Source organism: Phacochoerus africanus, chromosome 15, assembly GCF_016906955.1.
Source record: "Phacochoerus africanus isolate WHEZ1 chromosome 15, ROS_Pafr_v1, whole genome shotgun sequence".
NCBI classification, from domain to species: domain Eukaryota; kingdom Metazoa; phylum Chordata; class Mammalia; order Artiodactyla; family Suidae; genus Phacochoerus; species Phacochoerus africanus.
The window spans coordinates 11,465,632-11,484,939 of NC_062558.1; the positions used below are offsets into that span (position 1 = coordinate 11,465,632).

The 19,308-nt window shown below is 49.0% G+C and overlaps 1 protein-coding gene across 1 annotated transcript in view; it reads left to right on the top strand.

The window, feature by feature from the left end:
- The first annotated feature begins 8,210 nt into the window (after positions 1 to 8,210).
- SCARA3 (scavenger receptor class A member 3) overlaps positions 8,211 to 19,308 on the top strand; it is a 36,165-nt gene continuing 25,067 nt past the window's right edge. Inside the window, exon 1 of the mRNA XM_047760934.1 lies at positions 8,211 to 8,429. Within this exon, the coding sequence (XP_047616890.1) occupies positions 8,423 to 8,429 (7 nt within the window). The 5' untranslated portion in view covers positions 8,211 to 8,422. The remainder of the gene's footprint in view (positions 8,430 to 19,308) is intronic.

The window sequence follows — 19,308 nt, forward strand, 5'->3', positions numbered from 1 at the left end:
GGCAGCCCTAAAAGGACAAGAAAACAAAACAAAAAAATTTTAAATAAAAATTGTGAAATGATCCCATGGTTCAGAGAACAGGGAAAAAAAGGCCAACATTCTCTGGACAAGTCTTCAGTTGAGAACAGTGATCGATCCCCCTTCCCCCAAGGAATTCTATTTCTTATTTTATTTTTTTGTCTTTTGTCTTTTTAGGGCTGCACCCATGGCATATGGAGGTTTCCAGGCTAGGGGTCCAATCCAAGCTGTAGGCGCTGGCCCACACCATAGCCACAGCAACGCCAGATCCTTGACCCACTGGGCGAGGCCAGGGATGGAATCCGCAACCTCACGGTTCCGAGTCAGATTCTGCTGCACCACGATGGGGACTCCCCTGCTTGTCCTTTCAAAAGTGTTTTACTCCTGTGCAATATTGATGCTATAGTGGTAAGCATAGCTTCTGTCCAAAAATATTTTGCTCTTCAGCTTCCAAAGGATTGACGATTTGGGGGAGACACTGGCAATAACACTACCTGGAGTCTGAATGCATGGTATTGGAAGAGAGAGGGCAAAAAACTTTGAAAGGTCTGGACTGGGAGCGGGAATGTTAATGAATAGAAGGGCTCAGTAGATCTACGTTTTTCGGGTTTTTTGTTTGTTTGTTTGTTTTTGTCTTTTTGCCTTTTCTAGGGCCGCACCCGAGGCATATGGAGGTTCCCAGGCTAGGGGTCTAATCGGAGCTACAGCTGCCAGCCTACACCACAGCCACAGCAACATGGGATCCAAACTGCGTCTTTGACCTACACCACAGCTTGCAGCAACGCCGGATCCTTAACCCACTGAGCAAGGCCAGGGATCAAACCCGCAACCCCATGGTTCCTAGTCAGATCCGTTAACCACTGAGCCACGACGGGAACTCCACCAGCATCTAAGTTTCCCCCTTTCCTCAATGTAAACCAGCTAAGGGATACTTCCCAGCTCCTTGCCTTTAGTTGGGGCCGTGTGACTGGGGCCATTCTAACCAATGGAATATGGCTGATAGTGATTATTTGACTCTTCAAGTTCTGTCTCATGATCATTTCAATCCATAACCCCCCCAATGTGTCTTGCCCTGCTACAGCAACTTTGGAGGCTACTTACTAAAGACAGTAGCATCACAGGAAGCCTGGATGCCTAAGTTAATATTTATAAGAGAATGCCCCAACCTGCAATAGATTGTGATATTAAGGAAAAACAAAATTATTACTGGACTGTCATTAAAATCATCCAGTGATTTGTTAGAGCTGGTGCTACTTGCTCTCACTGCTATAGAAATTGACATCACTTATTACAATGGGATGTCATTGTAATAAAAACATAAAGTATTGCAGCATGAATATCCTGCTATCCTGGGTAGCAGGATGTGAGGAGCCTGATATCAGAGGCTGCAAAGATGAAAATCTTTATTATGCAGTGCCAAAACATTGAGTAAACTGTGCCTGTGTTACCTGGGATGGCAGAGCACATGCTTACAAAGTGGGCGCATCCAGGGGCAGTTGTTAGAAAGAATCGAAGTGGTCTCTACTGTCAGCTATATCTGGCAAAGCAATACAAGGACAAGATGGGCTCAGGAGAAGTGGCTGGTTTGCAAAGAGAGATAAAAGGAAATGAAGAGAGATTAGAAAATTTGAGCCTGAAAAAGAGAAAAACACAAATTGTTTCTAAATCCCAAATAGCAGATAATTAGATTGGAAAGCCCCACAGCAGCAAAGTCCCATTAGGATCTAACCTTGGTGAGGAGTTCCCTCGTGGCTCAGTGGTTAATGAACCTGACTGGCATCTCTGAGGATGTGGGTTCAGTACCTGGCCTCACTCAGTGGGTTGAGGATCCGGCATTTCTGTGAGCTGTGGTGTGGGCCAACAGCTGCGGCTCCGATTCAGCTCCTATCCTGGGAGCTTCCATATGCCACAGGTGTGACCCTAAAAAGACAAAAAGAAAAAAAAATCTAACCTCAGTGAAAAGATTAGATTAAGGATATGACCTTCCTGGTAAAGTCAAGTCAAGGTAGCTAACTGCCTTTTGAGAGACAGAGAGATGCACAGGGGAGGGGAAACAGAGAAATAAAGCCAATTTGGAAACTCTGTCTAGGAAAAAACTCTGGGTGGGGGGTCACTGGCCTATGACACTGACTAGAAGCAAATAGATGATTCTTTGCTCAAATTTTGAGGGATTTTCATGGCAAACCAACCAACCCCCACATGCCCAGACCTTTATCTTTCATCTTGACTGCTGGGGCTGAAAAACAACCTTGCTCCAGAAAGCGATGGGCTGTGAGATCCGAGCAGCCCCCAGGACAGGCTCACCTCCCACCTCTCCCCCCTCCCCAGCATCCACTTCAGTTGTGTCTCAAGAGGGTGGTAGGCAGAAAGGACTTTCTTGGGTATAATGGATAAGGGTGCTCTTCTAGAGTTGAATGAGAGCCAAAGCAAAGAACTTCCCCCACCCCAGGCTTAGGGGCGTTTAGAGCACCTGTGGGGTCTAAAAATTTCCACAGACCCATAGGTGCTCTGTGTATTTCATTCTTCCTTTTTCTGCACAGATATTTTTATTGTGATTATCTGATCCAGGCATCTCCATTTGAGACTGGAGCCAGTTCTAGACCAGACGGAAAAGACTGAATCACAGGAGGAATGTGAAATTTGAGCTTGTTGGTGGGTAAGACTTTGAGGTACCTCCCTGGGGAAGAATGAACGGTGTTTTTATGTGCAAAAGAAGGGAGCAAACAGGGAATTCCCATTGTGGTACAGCAGAAATGAATCTGATTAGTGTCTGTGAGGATGCGGGTTTGATCCCTGGCCTCGCTCAGTAGATCAGGGATCTGGCATTGCTGTCAGTTGTGGTGTAGGTCACTGACACAGCTCAGATCCTACATTGCTGTGGCTGTGGCTATGGCTGTGGCCAACAGCTGTAGCTCTGATTGGACCCCTTGCCTGGGAACTTTCATGTGCCAAGGGTGTGGCCCTAAAAAGCAAAAAAAAAAAAAAAAAGTAAGGGAGCAAACAGGTTTTTGGTGACCAAGATGGTGGCCTGTTTGGAGGAAGCCTGTGTGCCTTGATCTATGCCTTTCCCTCTGTCTAAGGCACACAGCTAACTCTATTTTCAAGTCCTCTTGCTATGAGGGGCTCTGGCCAATGGAATATGGGTAGAAGTGCTGTATTCTAGCCCAGCCCTTAAAATTCTCTTATGCATGATCCTCCATTCTCTCTTACATTTTTCAGTAAACTTACAGCCATATGTTGAAGACATTGGTAATACAAGATGGAAGGTCCTTGGGTCCCTGAGTCCCCAGCTAAAAAAGAACTGTCCAACCCACACTAGACTGTACTGTGAATCAGAAATAAATTTTGGTCCTGGAATTCCCGTGGTGGCTCAGTGGTTAGTGAATCCCACTAGGAACCATGAGGTTGTGGGTTTGATCCCTGGCCTTGCTCAGTGGGTTAAGGATCCTGTGTTGCCGTGAGCTGTGGTGTAGATCAAAGACACAGCTTGGATCCCGTGTTGCTGTGGCTGTGGTGTAGGCTGGCGGCTACAGCTCCGATTAGACCCCTAGCCTGGGAACCTCCATATGCCATGGGAGCGGCCCAAGAAATGGCAAAAACGACTAAATAAATAAATATATAAATAAATAAATTTTTGTCCTATGAAGAGAGTGGATTGTTGCCATAGAGGTGAATGTTACTGACACTAACTAATATAAGGATAGGGAATATCTATACTCAGAAAATATACACCAAATAGGAAAGCCTATTCATGAAAAAGAACTTAAGTTTAGAAGGTGAAATGGAAGTAAGCATAATAAGATAAACTAGGGAAAAAGAGAAATTCAAGAAGGAGCCACCAATGGTTTGTGACACTTAATTTTATGTGTCAGCCTGACCAGACTATGGCACCCAGATATCTGGTCAAACATTATTCTAGGTGCTTCTGGATGTGAAAATGTACTTTAAGTGAGATTAACATTTAACAGCAGATTACCCTCCACCAGGCAGTGGGCCTTGTCTAATCAGTTGAAGGCTTGAAGGGCAAAAAGAGCTGACCTTTCCCACAAAAGAGGGAATTCCACCAGCATACTGCCTTTGGACTTGAACTACAACATAAAGTCTTCTCTGGGTCTCCAGCATGCCAGCTCTTGGTTCTATTTCTCTGGAGGACTCTGACAAATACAGTGTTAACAGCTACAAAATGGTTGAAGAGGACAGATTTTTGAAAAGGATATTGTATTTGGCAACTAGGAGGAAGGGCGTGACTTCAGTGAACTCTGAGGGCTGAAACTGCATTTGAAGAAGGAAAAGTAGAACTAATGTCCTGACACTGGAAAGGAGCATGAGTGCAGGAGGAAAGGCTCAAGGGCACTGGTGGGGGAATTGAGTTTTAAGAGAAAAAGAAAATTTTGCCTGAGTAGAAAACAGAAAGGAAAGTCTGGGGCACTCTGAGGCTTTATTCCGAGCATGTCAACACTGCTCAAGAACTGAGGCAGAACCACCCAAGTGCCCATCAACAGATGATTGGTTCATGAAGATGTGATATATACATCTGCATGTGAATATGACTCAGCCATAAGAAGAATGAAATATTGCCATTTACAGCAACATGGATGGACTTACGGAATGTTACTTCACTAAGTATGATATTAGTGAAGTAAGACAAAGGCGAGTATTACAGGATGTCATATGTGCAATCTAAAAAATAATACAAATGAATCTATATTCAGAACAGGAACAGGAGTTCCCGTCATGGCTCAGTGGTTAACAAATTTGACTAGGAACCATGAGGTTGTGGGTTTGATCCCTGGCCTCGCTCAGTGGGTTAAGGATCCGGCGTTGCCCTGAGCTGTGGTGTAGTTTGCAGACTCGGCTCAGATCCCACATTGCTGTGGCTGTGGCTGTGGCTGGCAGCTACAGCTCCGATTAGACCCCTAGCCTGGTAACCTCCATATGCTGCAGGAGCAGCCCTAGAAGAGGCAAAAAGACCCCCAAAAAACCCAAAAAACAGGAACTCATAGACATAGAATACAAACTTACAGTTACCAAAGGGGAAAGGGAGCAGGGAGGATAAATTCGGAGTATGGGACTAACAGATACATACTACCATATATAAAACGGATAAAAAACCCAAAAAACAGGACTCATAGACATAGAATACAAACTTACAGTTACCAAAGGGGAAAGGGAGCAGGGAGGATAAATTCGGAGTATGGGACTAACAGATACATACTACCGTATATAAAACGGATAAGCAACAAGGATTTACTGTATAGTTCAAGAAACTATATTCAATATTTTGTAATACCTATAATGAAAAATAATCTGAAAATATATACATCGCTGAAACATTCTGCTGTATACCTGAAAAGTAACACAATATTATAAATCAACTACAATTTTAAAAAAGGACTAAAGAAGTGGGACTTGCTACCTTCATTAATACATAGAAAGTCCTGGAGTCCCCATCGTGGCGCAGTGGAAACAAATCTGACTAGGAACGATGAGGTTTTCTGGTTTGATCCCTAGCCTCGCTCAGTGGGTTAAGGATCCAGCGTTGCCGTGAGCTGTGGTGTAGGCTGGTTGCTTTAGCTCCGACTGGACCCCTAGACTGGGAACCTCCATATGCTATAGGTGAGGCCCTAAAAAGCAAAAAAAAAAAAGCAAAAACAAAAAAACCCACATAGAAAGTCCCGTCACTAGTGATACCATTGTTTTCCCTCTAAATGACTCACTCTTCAGCGAATTCCTTTGACTTTCAACATAAGTATGGCTTATGTGCCACAAACAGCTGTACAAGTACCCACCCCAGCTCAAGTTAAAAACAGTACCAAGCAATTCTCCTTACCCCGTCCCATTCCGCCCACCCTGTCTGGTGCTGTCTGTGCCTCTGTGCTCAAGTCCCAGCTGAGACACATCCTAGGAGTTCCAAAATCTGGTCTCTCTGGGGCAGTCATTCCAGTTGACCCTGGTTTCACCCCTCTGGCTATTGGTAGAAATTGCCTGAAATTGCAGCTGAAAGCTTTCACCCAGAGGCTGGTGTAATCTCTAGGAAATCCGGTCTCCTCCCCTCTTGATCTGTGATATTAACGTGCAGTCATCCTTTGCCCTCCTCTTTCTGCCTTCTTCTCTGCCTGAACTACTCTGGTGCTTTGGCCAACTGGTCCCCAACTCTTTCCTGCTGCTCCCCAGTGTCAGATCCCCTGTCCCCAGAGTCCTTCTGGAGCTGGAATTCATTCTCTGAAACTCTTCAGGGCTTAGTCCAGCTTTGCTTACCCAGGGCCCATCCACAGCCGGACACCAGTATATTTCATCCCTCTGCTGACTCATCTGCATTATCAAGCAACATCCCAGGATACATACATCCTCTAATTCCAAGGGGGTGAGGGAGGGGAAGAGGGCACACCTGCACACAGGCTTAGGGCCTTTTTTCACTAGACATCTTGGATCTAGCCAACTAAAGAAAGCATGGAGAAAATCAAGGGTCATTTACCTGCCTTTCTTTTGACAAAAATTTGAGTAGCTTCTATGAGAGGCAGGGTGGTATATCACGACTAAGCACACAAGCCCTGGATTTAGCCTCCCTGGGTTCAAATCCTGAGATCTCCACTTACTACTTATGTGCTATTAAGTAAAATAGCTATCCTCTGCAAAAATGAGAACTATAACAGTGCTTATCTCAGTAGGCTGCTATGAGGATTAAATAAATTAATATACAAGTAACCACCTAGGTGAAGGGTCCTTGGAGGTGGATAGCTCCCTGATGTTTACAAAGCAGCTCCACAGTCTGGGAGACTGAGGCTCACCCGACAGACTTGCAACCCAGATTCAAGGCCCCAGGAGTACATTGTGACTACCACTGGGTAGGCAAAATGCTTTCTGAGCCTCAGTCTCTTCATCTGTAAAATGGGCAGCATGGTTCACCACTCCCTCCCCCCAGGTTGTGGTGAGGTTCTGCTGAGGTCCTGGAGAGAATGCATTTCGTGAGCTGAAACTTGCCATTGGGATGTGCAGGACATTATAGAGATAGCCGTGCATTCCCCATTCTGACAGCGATTTGTGAATGGGGGGCTCTCCTTGGCCCCTTCTCAGCTCCCAGGCTTAGGAGGAAGTTTCTCTGCTTCTTTGGCCTCACCTACTTTACTCCAAGAACCCAGTTGGGGGTGGGCATGGAGGTGTGGGGATGAGGGAAAGGGGCTGACCTAGCAACCAACAGCAGCTGAGCCGGTGGTCCCGGCTCTGGTCCATCTCTGCCTGCGCCACAGGGGTCATCGTGCCTCAGTAGCTTACTTGTTACACTGCTATCTTTCCCCACACCGTGCAAGCTCAGGGAGACCTGGACAGGGTGTGGAATGTTCCTCACACTTCCAGAGTTTGGAGACCAGTCTAGCCCAGGGCCCAGTGCTCCCTAAGTGTCTGTCCCATGACTGAAGATGGCAGGTGAGGCTGCCATCAGAGGAGGGCCTCAGAAAGAGTCACGCATCCCTGCTTGAGGCCCATTTTCCTCAGATGTCAGTTTATATCAGAGTCCCCCTCCCTCCCCCCACCCCCCAGCACAAAATCACTGAAGTTGGGAGCCCTCAGGAATTTTCTTTGGCAAAAAACTTAGATTTGGAGACATAGAGCGGCCCCCGAAAGTCACTCGCCCAGAGTGGCTGAGCTGGAGTGAACAAAGGTCCAGGTCTGCCCTGGACCTAGGGGCTTCCCGGGATGCGGGACTTTAGTGCCAAAATGGGGACGATCTCAAGCAAACGGGGGAGGGGGCTGGGAGCGGTAGGGGCTGAGCATCCTAACTCTTCCTGTCCCTCCATCCCTTAGATGAATGAAGAAAAGGTCCAGAGCCCCCAGCCACCAGGCGGCCCCCACAGCGCGAGCCATTGCTCTAGAAGAGGCTTCCCTGCGTACCCCCGCCCCCCAGCGCAGCGGGGGCGGGCGGGGAGGTCGGCTGGTCGGGTTCGGACCCTGCTCGGCGCTGGGGACTCCGGGGAGCCGGGCGGGGCGCTGGGACCCAAGGCGGCACAAAGAGGCCCAACCGCGGCAGTTTTGAAAAGAGCAAGGAAGTTGATCTGGGACGGGGCCCAAGGAGTGACGAGGAGGGAGGGCGCGAGGGCGGGCGGGCGGCGGGAGGGCGGGCGCGCGGGGCCGGGGGCGGCCGCAGCCCTCGGCGGCCTCCAAGGGAAGCGAGGCGGCGGGATGGGCGGCGGGGCGCGGCGCCCCGAGCCTGCGACCCCGCGGACCCTCCCCTCGGCGCGCCGCCTCCGCAGCCGGGGCTCCGGCGTGACTCCCGGCCCGAGCCCCACTCCCGCGGGCGGCGCGTAGGGCGGCAATCGGTGCCCTCTCGAGACCCACCGACTCCAGCACGGGTCGCACCGCCGCCGAGCTGCCTTCGGTGGGGCCCTCCCGAGGCCTCGGAGCGGGGACCATGAAAGGTAAGAGCGCGCGCGCGCGGGAATTCCGAGGTAAGTCCCTGAGGGACCCCCCCACCCTGCCCGGGCGAGATGGACACCTCTCTCTCTGCGGGCGGGCTGAGAACAGGAGGCCTTCTCGGGGGAGGATTTCAGGGGAATCTCTCGGCCTTTCGTCTCCTCCGGAAAAAGGTATTGGGAGAACGAGAAGGAGCCCTGAAGCAGGAGGCCGGGGAGAGAGGGAGGCTGGAGAATGTTCTCACCGGTCATTACTCTCCCCCAAAGCCTTGAAAATTTCAGAGAGGCTTCTGATCCCTTCAACCAGTCAGCAAAGAAAGGGAGATCCTGCCAGCCCAGCCTTCTAGTGATGTCGCCCTTCTTCATCTGACACATCTCAGAGGCTGCTGTGGCCTCTACCTAGCCTTTTGCCCAGCGCCAGGCCTGAACCTGCTGTGTCCTGCTGAGTTCCTTAGAGCAGGCCCTGCCCTTCCCAACCTCTGAACTCTGGCTGACCGCCCTCTGACCTCTTGGGGGGTCAGTAAGGGGAAGACCAGTGGTCCAGGCCTGAGCTCTCCCTGGGCTAGTTGGCATCACCACAGTGGTCCTTGCAGCCAGTTCTTGGGATGGAAGCAAGAACCCAATGTGGTCCCAGGTGCTTGTCCCTGGGTCTGGCTTTCTTGAAGCTGGGGAGAGAATACCTCGGGTCTTCAGGCTCATTCTCAGGCTAAGGGAGAAGCAGGCTTTGGAGTCACACCCTGGCACAGGGAACGTTGAGGTTTTGATGCTCTCTCACATGCTTTTCAATAATCCTTCCATAACACAGAGGCAGACACTTTGCTCCTAGCCCCTCTTCCACTCACTGAATGTGGAAACTGCAAAGACCCTTTCAGGTGCATACAGAGGGCTTTCAGCTATGTTCTTGGTAGTTTTGTAGAAGCAGCTTTGTTGGCATAGAAGGGCTTGAGAGTTCCTACGAAGAAAGGGTCCAGATCGATCACAGCCTCCACACTGTACACTTGAGAAAACTGAGGCCCAAGAGGTAGGATCTGTCTCTTGTGTGTTTCACCTGTGCAGTCTCTGGGGGCCCACGCTTGGAGGGCCCCACACTAGGTTCAATGCTGTGGTTTGATAATTGCGCATTAATAATAATTGCAATTGATAATAATTTTTTAGTGAGGGAGCCTGGCACGTGGATGTTGCACTGGGGTTTGCACATTGTGTTGCTGGGTCTCTGGACGAGAGAAGGGACTTGCTTAAGATGCACAGCTAGTCAGTGGGTCTAGCCCAGGGCTCCTGACTTCCAGGCCACTGTGCTTGCTATTACATACATCCTTCTTCCTCTGGTCTCTCTGAATGTCTCCCAATGGTCTCACCATGTCTTGAGCTATGCCGCAAGCAAGTTATAATCAGCCCAAGGGAGTTCCCTTGAGAGCAGAGAGGAGGCTCACTCACCAAGCTCTTGCTCTCAGCTACCACCTCTGTGGGGCTGCGTTGTGCCTAGTCAGTCACCCCAGGACAGGTCATTTCCAGACACCTCTGGAAAGATCTGAGATCACCTGTCACCACAGGCTCAGGGCCCACACTGCTGTGTCCCCAGGTGATGATGGTGAGATGCTGCTGCACAGGCTCAGCGTGGTTTGACTCCACCAACATTCCAGGGAAAGACTTTAGAAGAAAATAGATTGAGGGAAAGACTGGTGGGCGGAGATCCTCTGAAATGGAGGATCTCCCAAGGAGGGAGTCGGAACGGCCCCCGCCTTTCCGGTGAGGCAGTTCTATTCCTCTGAGTGGAGCAGAGAGCTGGGGCTGCACGTGGTGTAGACAAGGGCCAGCTGAAGCGCTTCCCGGTCCTGGGGAGCCTGCGAGCCCAGGGCCTGCCCCCTCACTCCTTTTCTCTGCAGACAGCAGCCTCACCACCACGTGGGGCCAAATTCCAGTCTGCTGAGGCCCTAGAGGCAGCTCTTGTGTATTTTTCCCCCAGTTTCAGGAAACCTTCCACGACCTCCTGGAACCTCCCAGGACCCAGGCTGCAGAGCTATGGGGAAGGTGGCTTGATTCCCAGAGCAGGGTCTTCCCTCCTCTACCCCCAGAGGCAGGAGGAGCCACCGCTTCTACCTGAGATGAAAAAGCCCAGGCCATCTGTAAATATTGGGCCTTGGGCATCTGCGAAGTGTGAAGAATCAGGGTTTTTTGGGTTTTTTTCACTCACATGGAAAAAGCAAAGTGCCCAGAAGTGTGGGCAGCCCCTTCCAGGGCAGCCCTTCCCTGGGGGGAAGCTGGCTTCCCTCTCTCCTCCCAGGGCCCCACCAATCTGAGAATTGCATCTACTGGCAAAGATTTCCTGTTCCCACTCAGAGCAAAACACAGTGATGTTATGTTCAGGGGGTGTAGTGGGGGGCGGGGGGGGGGTGGTACTTAAACGAGAAAACAGGTCTGCTGAGGAGCACCGCCGCCCGGCCCGGCTCCAGGGCCTGCGCTGCCAGCCAAGCTCTTTCCGCCCTGCCGCCTCTCAGGCAGCCGCACCCGGCCCCAGAGCCAGCCCCTCTCACACCTGAGGGGCGCCCAGCTGCCCCCAGCCCCTTGGAGCTGCCCTCGGGCTTGGCTGGGCTCTGTGGAATTGTTCCCACATCTCCGCTGAGAAGGTCCTGTCCCAGCCACGTGAGGCCCCATCAAAGCAGCCTGGGTCATGGTGAAGATGACTGACTTGAGAGTCAAGGACGTGGGTTCTAGTCCTGGCCCCGCATGAGGCTCCAGGCGGCGCTTCCCTCTCTGGGCCTCGTTCCCCTCCGGGGGGTCCCTGAGGCTCATCATGCTTTGATGACTCAGCCCAGGGGGCCCCAGGCCGCCTAAGGGCTACTTGGGGAACAGAAGTGACTTGCTAGAGCTGGTGGGAAGCAGGCCCACCCCCTGGGTCACTGTGCCCCTGGGAGACTTGTTCTCAGCAGCCAGGGGTGGGAAGAGCCACACCTACTGCTCCCTAAGCCTGTGGGGACCAGCCCCTCCCCACGGGATCAGAGCAGTGCCCACACCCCTCAGACAAAGGGCAGGTGGGAGAAGAGGGGGTCTTGGAAAACCATTGTGACCCCAGGAAAATCTACCTCATGCAGCTTAGCGGGGGAGGGGTGGGGATTATATCCACTCATGAACCTGCAGACTAGGTCCCTTTTGGAAGCCTGACCTCTGTCCCCAGACTTCCAGCCATTGGAGGGGCCTGTGACTGAAGGGAGCTGATGTGGCAAAGGTACAAAAAGCCAATAAATGGCCTGATGTGTGTGGGGTGGGTGAGGGGGTGCCCTGGAGGCTCCGGTGTCCAGACAGACAGACAGACAGACAGATGGACATGCATACACACACACCCTGGTCACCCTGCCATCCATTTGAGGTGATTTTAATAACTGAAGACTCACATCCCAAAACCTCTTCGGGCAAGCAGGAAAAAGAATTCTGCTTCTCAATAGACGTTGGGGGAGAGTTTGGCAGTTTTGGTGAAGAATAGACAGTGGTGCTGGCTGTTAGAGCTGGAAGTTGCAGCCACGTGATGGACCACGCCATTCCTATATACACTGTCTATGTTCTGATTATGTTGGATTTAGCAAGTGTGTATATGTGCATGTGTGTTGTGAGCACTGAAGCCCAAGCTTGGGCCCAGCCTTGTCACAGACCTGCTTTATCACTTTATGACTGTGATGAAGTCATCGGTATTCCTTGGCCCCCAGTCTCCTCATCTGCAAGTAAACTGCATGTTCTTTGAAGTTCTTTCCAGCTCTGACATTCTACTCTACTGTTTTTCCTTCTGTCAGGGTATATAGTTATCATTTATTTATTTTTTAAAGGGTCTTATTTATTCTACAACTGAGTGTGTTTCTTTCCACTGACAGATAGGATGGGAATGAAGAGTCATGAGCAGTCTCAAATTTAGGAAAATATATGTCTGTACTGTTGTCTTCCTGGTTCTGTTTGTTTGTTTCTCTTTTTTGGCCGCCCCACAGCATATGGAGTTCCCAGGCCAGGGATCAGATCGGAGCTGCAATTGCGACCTAAGCCACAGCTGCGGCAACACAGGATCCTTGACCCACTATGCCAGGCTGGGGCTTGAACCTGTGTCCTGGTACTGTGGAGACGCCACTGATCCTGCTACACCATGGCAGCAGCTCTCTGTTTTTTGTTGTTATTGTTGTAGTTGATTTACAGTGTTGTGCTAATTTCTGTTGTACAGCAAAGTGACTTAGTTATACACATATATACCTTCTTTTTTGTTTTTTATTTTATTTATTTATTTTTTGTCTTTTTAGGGCCGCACCCAAGGCAAATGGAGGTTCCCAGGCTAGGGGTTGAAGCAGAGCTATAGCTGCTGGCCTACAACACAGCCACAGAAACGTGGGGTCCAAACCACATCTTTGACCAACACCACAGCTCATGGCAATGCTGGAGCCTTAACCCACTAAGTGAGGCCAGAGATCCAACCTGTGTCCTCATGGATACTAGTCAGATTCGTTGCCACTGAGCCACGACAAGAACTCCTCCTATACCTTCTTTTTAAATATTCCTTTCTATTATGGTTTATCCCAGGAGATTGAATATAGTTCCTTGTGCTATACAGTAGGGTATATATATTTATATTTATCTATCTATCCACATTTCCCCCCCCCCCCACAGAATAAGAGTGTACAGCCCACAGGGTAGTATCTGAATGCAAATTTCATGAGCTTGGGGACCCTGTCTGCCTTTTTCTTGTCTCACTCTTGCACAATAAAAGCCTGGTGCCTAGGAAGTGTCCTTTATAGTTGTTCAGTGGGTACATATGAGTCCCCCACTGGGCTGAAATCCTTAAAGGCAAGTATCACACCATGGTGTCCCCAGAACCTAACATAGGCATTTAGTAAAGATTCATGCTTCTATTTAACCAACAATTTTTTTTTTGGTCACACCCAAAGCATGTGGAAGTTCCCTGGCCAAGGATCAAACCCATGCCATAGCAGGGACCCAAGCTGCTGCAGTAACAATGCCAGATCCTTAAATTGCTGCACCACAAGGGAACTCCTAACCAACATTTTTTTTTTCCTCTCCAGGAGCTTACTTTCCTGAGACACTTAACAATTTTTGTCCAAATCATTTATAAAAAGTCTAAAAGTGATGCGTCATAGAGCGGTCCCAAGGGGAGAGTCTGGGTGTTATCGGTCCTTTTCCTGTCTCCTCCTTTGCTGCTCCTCTGCATAGTCTGTGGCCCCAGCCATGAGGTGGGTAGAGGATACCTGATTTACTCCTCTGAGCTCCAGACCGGTATCCAACAGTATCCTGAACATTTGTGTAGAGACTCACAGATACTCCAAGGCGCAGACAAGATACCCTCATATCCATGTGAACTCAAGCTAACATGATGGTTATTCTGGGATATTGCCTCACACTTTTCGGCCAGCAAACAAGGAATGAGACATGCTTTGGGGGAGGAGGTGGCTCGTCTAGAGGGAAGCAAGGATGCCCTCAGGCAGAGACATGACCCACACACCTAAGAGAACCAAGTAATTGAGGGAGATGAGGCGAAGGGACCCGTAGGCGATGCAGGCAGCAGATTCCTTAGGGCTCGCCCGAAAGAAAGAGCATTTCAAGTCAAGGCAGGTTGAGAAGGCTTTAGGGAGGTGTTGAGGGTGAGCAAGATTTGGATGGGGTCATCCGAGAGACAGTCAGGAGGGGCAGGAAGCGGTGTCGGGGAAAGCTGGGCCTTGTCGTTGGGTAATTGTGTTTAGGGGTGATGGGTGGAAAGATTTGCCTGGAAGCTGAGTGTTGGCCAAGAGACACAGGGAGCTGCAGGACCAGGAGGCCCTGAGTGCCATGCCAAGGACTCCAACTGCGTCCTGTTGACATTGGAGAGGCCATGGGAGGGTTTGTCATGAGATGGCTTGGTTGCTCCTTCTCTAATGACGTTCGCCCACATTGGGAAAACTCTACTTTTAGAGAAAGCGATGAGGATGGAAGAAAAGGAGCCCCGTGACACAGCCAAGAGGAGTGGTTGGGGACACAGGGGAGAAGGAGGATGTAATATGGAAACAGAGGAGAAGGTTCCAAGGAGGGGGAGATGGTCAACAGTGTTGACTGTTGGTGGACGAGCTTAGCTCAGGGTTATTTGACTCTGAGAAAGGCAGGCTGCTGGGGCTGAGAGAAGGGTGGGTGGATTTGAAGCAAAGGCACAGAGAGGCCTCATGTGAGAGAAATTTGAGAGAAAAGAAGCTCAGGAGTTACAGTAATAGATGGCTAGGTGTGAAGAATTTCTTGAGGTGGGACTGGCCTGGTCGTTGGAAGGTGGAGAAAGAAGAGGAGGGGACGTGTTGTGGGGACGAAGGAGGTGGAAGTGGCTGAGCTTTGCCGTAGCAAGGCTGTCTTCCTAGGGACCCCAGGAAGGACGCTGAGACAGGCTTTTTGTGTTACTAGCTGCATGTAATCTTTTTGCTGTATATCATCATTATAAAATTTTTGAAAAATTCAGAAAAGAAAAAAAAATAGCAGCCCCATGAACTCTTACCCCTCAGAGATAATTGACCAGTTTTAGATGAGGATTCTTCTAGAAATCCTTCTGCACACAGATTTTTTTTTTCATATAATAAGATTGTACTACTAATAACATGGGTTATTCTATACATGCATTTTTAAAATTCAACAATATAATCTAGATATCATCTCTGGGTAATATGTATAGATCTGCATTTTTTTTTTTTTTTAAGGGCCACACCTGAAGCATATGAAGTTCCTGAGCTAAGGGTCAAATAGGAGCTCCAGCTGCCAGCCTACACCACAGCCACAGCACTGCTGGATCCTTAACTTACTGAGCAAGGCCAGGGATTGAACCCACATCCTCAGGGATGCTAGTCAGGTTCTTAATCCACTTAGCCACAGTGGGAACTCCCAACCTGCATTCTTTTTAATGGCTGTGTAATATACCATAATAGGGCTTTACAAGAATTTAACCAATCCCGTATTGACTGACATCTAAGGTATTTACATTTTCCCTCGAGTTTGTCAAAGCATACAGGCCTACTCTTTAAACATCTCTTTGCCTAGTCATATCAGAATCCCCTTAGAAAAAAACTCCTAGAAGGAGGATTGCTGAATGAAAAGGAACACTCAGAGTTCCCATCGTGGTCCAGCGGAAATGAATCCAACTAGGAACCATGAGGTTGCGGGTTTGATCCCTGGCCTCGCTCAGTGGGTTAAGGATCCGGCGTTGCCGTGAGCTGTGGTGTAGGTTAAAGACGCGGCTCGGATCTGGAGTTGCTATGGCTCTGGCATAGGCAGGCGGCAACAGCTCTGATTAGACCCCAAGCCTGGGAACCTCCACATGCCATGGGTGCGGCCCTAAAAAGACAAAAGACAAAAAAAAAAGAAAGAAAAGAAAAGGAACACTCATTTGAAGTTTGGCTATCATCAAAAAGAACACACATAACAAATAACAAATAACAAAGGAGTACATGGAGAAAAGGGAACCCTCCTGCACCATTGGTGGAAATGTAAATTGGTGCAGCCCCTATGGAAAATAGTGTGGAGTTTCCTCAAAAAACTAAAGCAAGAACTACCTTATGACCCAGAAATTCTACTCCCCAGTAAATATCCGAAAAAAAACAAAACATTTCTTGCATACTTTAAATCACCTCTCCATGACTTATTATACCTAATACACTGTAAATGCTATGTTAATAGTTACAAATCCAATGTAAATGCTGTGTTAATTGTTGCTGGTCAGTCAGAAAGTTCAAGTTTTTGCTTTTTGATACTTCCTGGAATTTTTTTTTCAAATATTTTCTACAGCAGTTGATTGAATTGGTGGATGTGGAACCCGCCAATACGGGTTGGTGTTTGGAGTTATCACCAATACCCAGAGGTTGCTACTGGCCTTGGGTGGGTCAGAAGGCCAAATATGTGCAAGTCACGGGAAATCCTGCCTGATGGGGACTTGTGCCACCCAGGTGCCAAGATGCCCCAGTTAGAACCCTGAGGGCAAGAAAGGGAAGGAAAGTCCTTTAGGATAAAGAGGGACTTTGCCCACAACCTCGGTAGTTCCAGGAACCCTGGAAGGTAGCAGAGGGTGGGAGCTGTGGGCTGGCTCTGAGGATGCAGGCAGAGGTGGCCAGGGAGTAGGAGATGCCTGTCCCAGAGCACGGAACATGGATTTTAGGAAAGAAGGAGCAGGAAGGAGGTGAGAGTCCCAAGGAGGCAGATCATGCATGTTACTCTGTAGAGCAGGAGAATCTAAAAGAGAAGGATCAGATCCGTAGAGCAGAGGGGGCCAGACCAGTCTCCCTCTGAATATAGATGTATCTCAGCGGAAGCCTAGGGGAAGGGGGTTGTGGCAGAAGGGTTTCTAATGAAACCAATTTTGCAACCTTAATTATAGCATTCTCCAACCTTAAACTACAGCTCTTCTGCAACTTTAAATATAGCATTGGCTCTTGACTCTAAAATCTTTATTTTTACTGCCCCAATTGGCTGTTTTGAAAACCCACTTTGTGAACTCTGTAGAAGATAATCATCAAAATATGTTCCTTGAAGTTCCCAAAGAAAGACCTCTTCTTCAGTTCCTCGAATCTCTCCCCTGCTGACTCTGATGGAAGTTTGCGGTCCCAGAGAGGCTCGAAGAGTGAGTTAACTCCACGTTTTCTGTCAACCAAAACCGAGCCCGAGTCAGGGACCATGGTTGAGTTAGCAGATGGTTCACAGGTCCGGGCTATTTTCTACCTCCAGAGGGAGAAGTGAACCAGACTCAACCCTAGCACAGCCAGCAGCAGTTGGGCCCAGCCCCGTGCCCACACAGGCACCTTCAATCACACTTTCTATGATGGGCTCTGTGGGAGCAGAGGCTTGGAAAAAAACAAATGGAGAGTTCCCTTGTGGTTGTCCTTCTGACATTTGAGCTTGAAAAAATGACTGTAGGTATGAGAGAGACAGAGGCTCTTTCAAATCCCCTGTAGTTGCTACTCCTTTATGTAGCAGCATGGTCTTTGAAGGCTGACTTTTGATTGTTTTTTAAGCTCACTGCCTGCAATTTGGGTAGAGATCGCTAGTGAAAGAGTGGGGCCTGGCTGGGCCTTTGGTAGGTCACTCTTGGGCCAGTTTTTTTTTTTTTTTTTTTTGCTCTTTAGGGCCACACCCATAACATATGGAAGTTCCCGGGCTAGGGGGTCAAATCAGAGCTGCTGCTGTTGGCCACAGCCACAGCCACAGCCACAGCCACAGCAACGTGGGATCCGAGTCACATCTGCAACCTATACCACAGGTCACAGCAATGCCAGATCCCTAACTCACTGAGCCGGGCCAGGGATCAAACCCGCATCTTCGTGGATCCTAGTCGGGTTCGTTACCGCTGAGCCGCCACGGCAACTCCCAGGCTTCTTTATTGCAAGGGTTCAGGATGCTCCCTCATGACAGTTCCAAGCCGTTGGGTCCTCTGGGACCGGGGAGGCTGAAACTGACCAGAGTCTTCAATGGTTGTTACCTGGAGCAGCAGGCTGTCCCACCCAAGTCTGTCCTGAGAGACGAGCTTTCCCCAACACGTCTGGGTCCAGGCATTACCCTGTCTTTGTCAGTGTCCTTTCCCAAGCCTCCTGCACAGTAGCCTTCACCTGGAAGCTGCTAAATGAAAAAAGGAATTAAAAAAAAAAAAAAAAAAAAGGAAGCCAGCAGAGGCCGTTTCTGCCTTCTTGGTAAGGTGGCCTCTTTTTAGCCACCTGTAGTGACATGTTCAACCATTCCCGGCACCTGGCACCCTGTAATGTTTGACACTCAGGTGCCTCTCAGTTTTGAGCATGTCAGGAAGTCCTTAATTTCATGGACGGTTTAACATATGACATAGGAAACAACCAGGGCCTGATTTTAGATGGCCATAAAGATGCTGGTGGTATTCTAAGATGATTAATTGGGACACAGATGGGGAAAAAAAAATAGCCCCCCTCTGCAAAAAAAAAAAAAAAAAAAAAAAAAAAAATCTTCCATGGGAGGTCTTTGAGCTTTAGGAGAAGAAAATCATATCCCTTGTTCCAGCTCTGAGAAAGGGAGGGGGAGCAAATTCTAAATTTTGCTGCACTGTCCCAACCCACCCCTCCTTTAATTCCTTTTTAATTCAAACATTAGGCCCCTCCCTGTAGGTTAATTTTAAGTGCCGGATGCTTTAAGTCTTTGCCTCCTTGATGCATCAAAACTCCCCACGACTTCCTAGCCATGGAGAACTTGAAGAATAAACCATATTTAAGTCATTCATCTTTTTTTTTTTTTAAGTAAAACTGAACTCTTAATGAAAAGGGCAGAATTTAACAATTAACTAAGGGTATAGGCCTTCTCAAAAGGTCAGGAAAGCCATCTTTTCTGAACACCCACTGTGGGATCAGCCCCATGCCGAAAGAGGCTGAGGGAAGATTTCCTGACCTCAAGTTGATGACAAACTGCTGGCAGGCCAGACTTGTAAACAGAGGTCAGCCTGGATGGACGAGGCTTCTCCAAGCTCTGTGGCTGGTCTGTGTGTAACTCTGCAGGCTGTGTGTGTCTTCGCATCTTATTTCAGAGCCATGGGCATTTACGAAGAGCTAAGTAGATCTGAATAGATCTAAGTAGTAGCGCTGACAGATCACTTAACCTATTGGACAGAGCCTTTGTCATCTGACAAGAGAGCTCTGTGACTTAGAAGATCCCTTCCTACTGGCTCTCTCTGAAAACTCGGGAAACCTAGGGCACCCATCACTGTCAGATGGCCCCAGAAGGTGTGAGGAGAAGCCACGTGAGAGATGGGGGGGATTCTTCTCCTGTCTCTGCAGACCCCACTTGGCCCTGCAAGGGGACAGGACAGATTCTTGACTCATCAGTCTTCCTCTAATCAACCTTAGTGCCCATGTCCTTGAGCCAAGCTCTTCTCAATTCTTTAGGT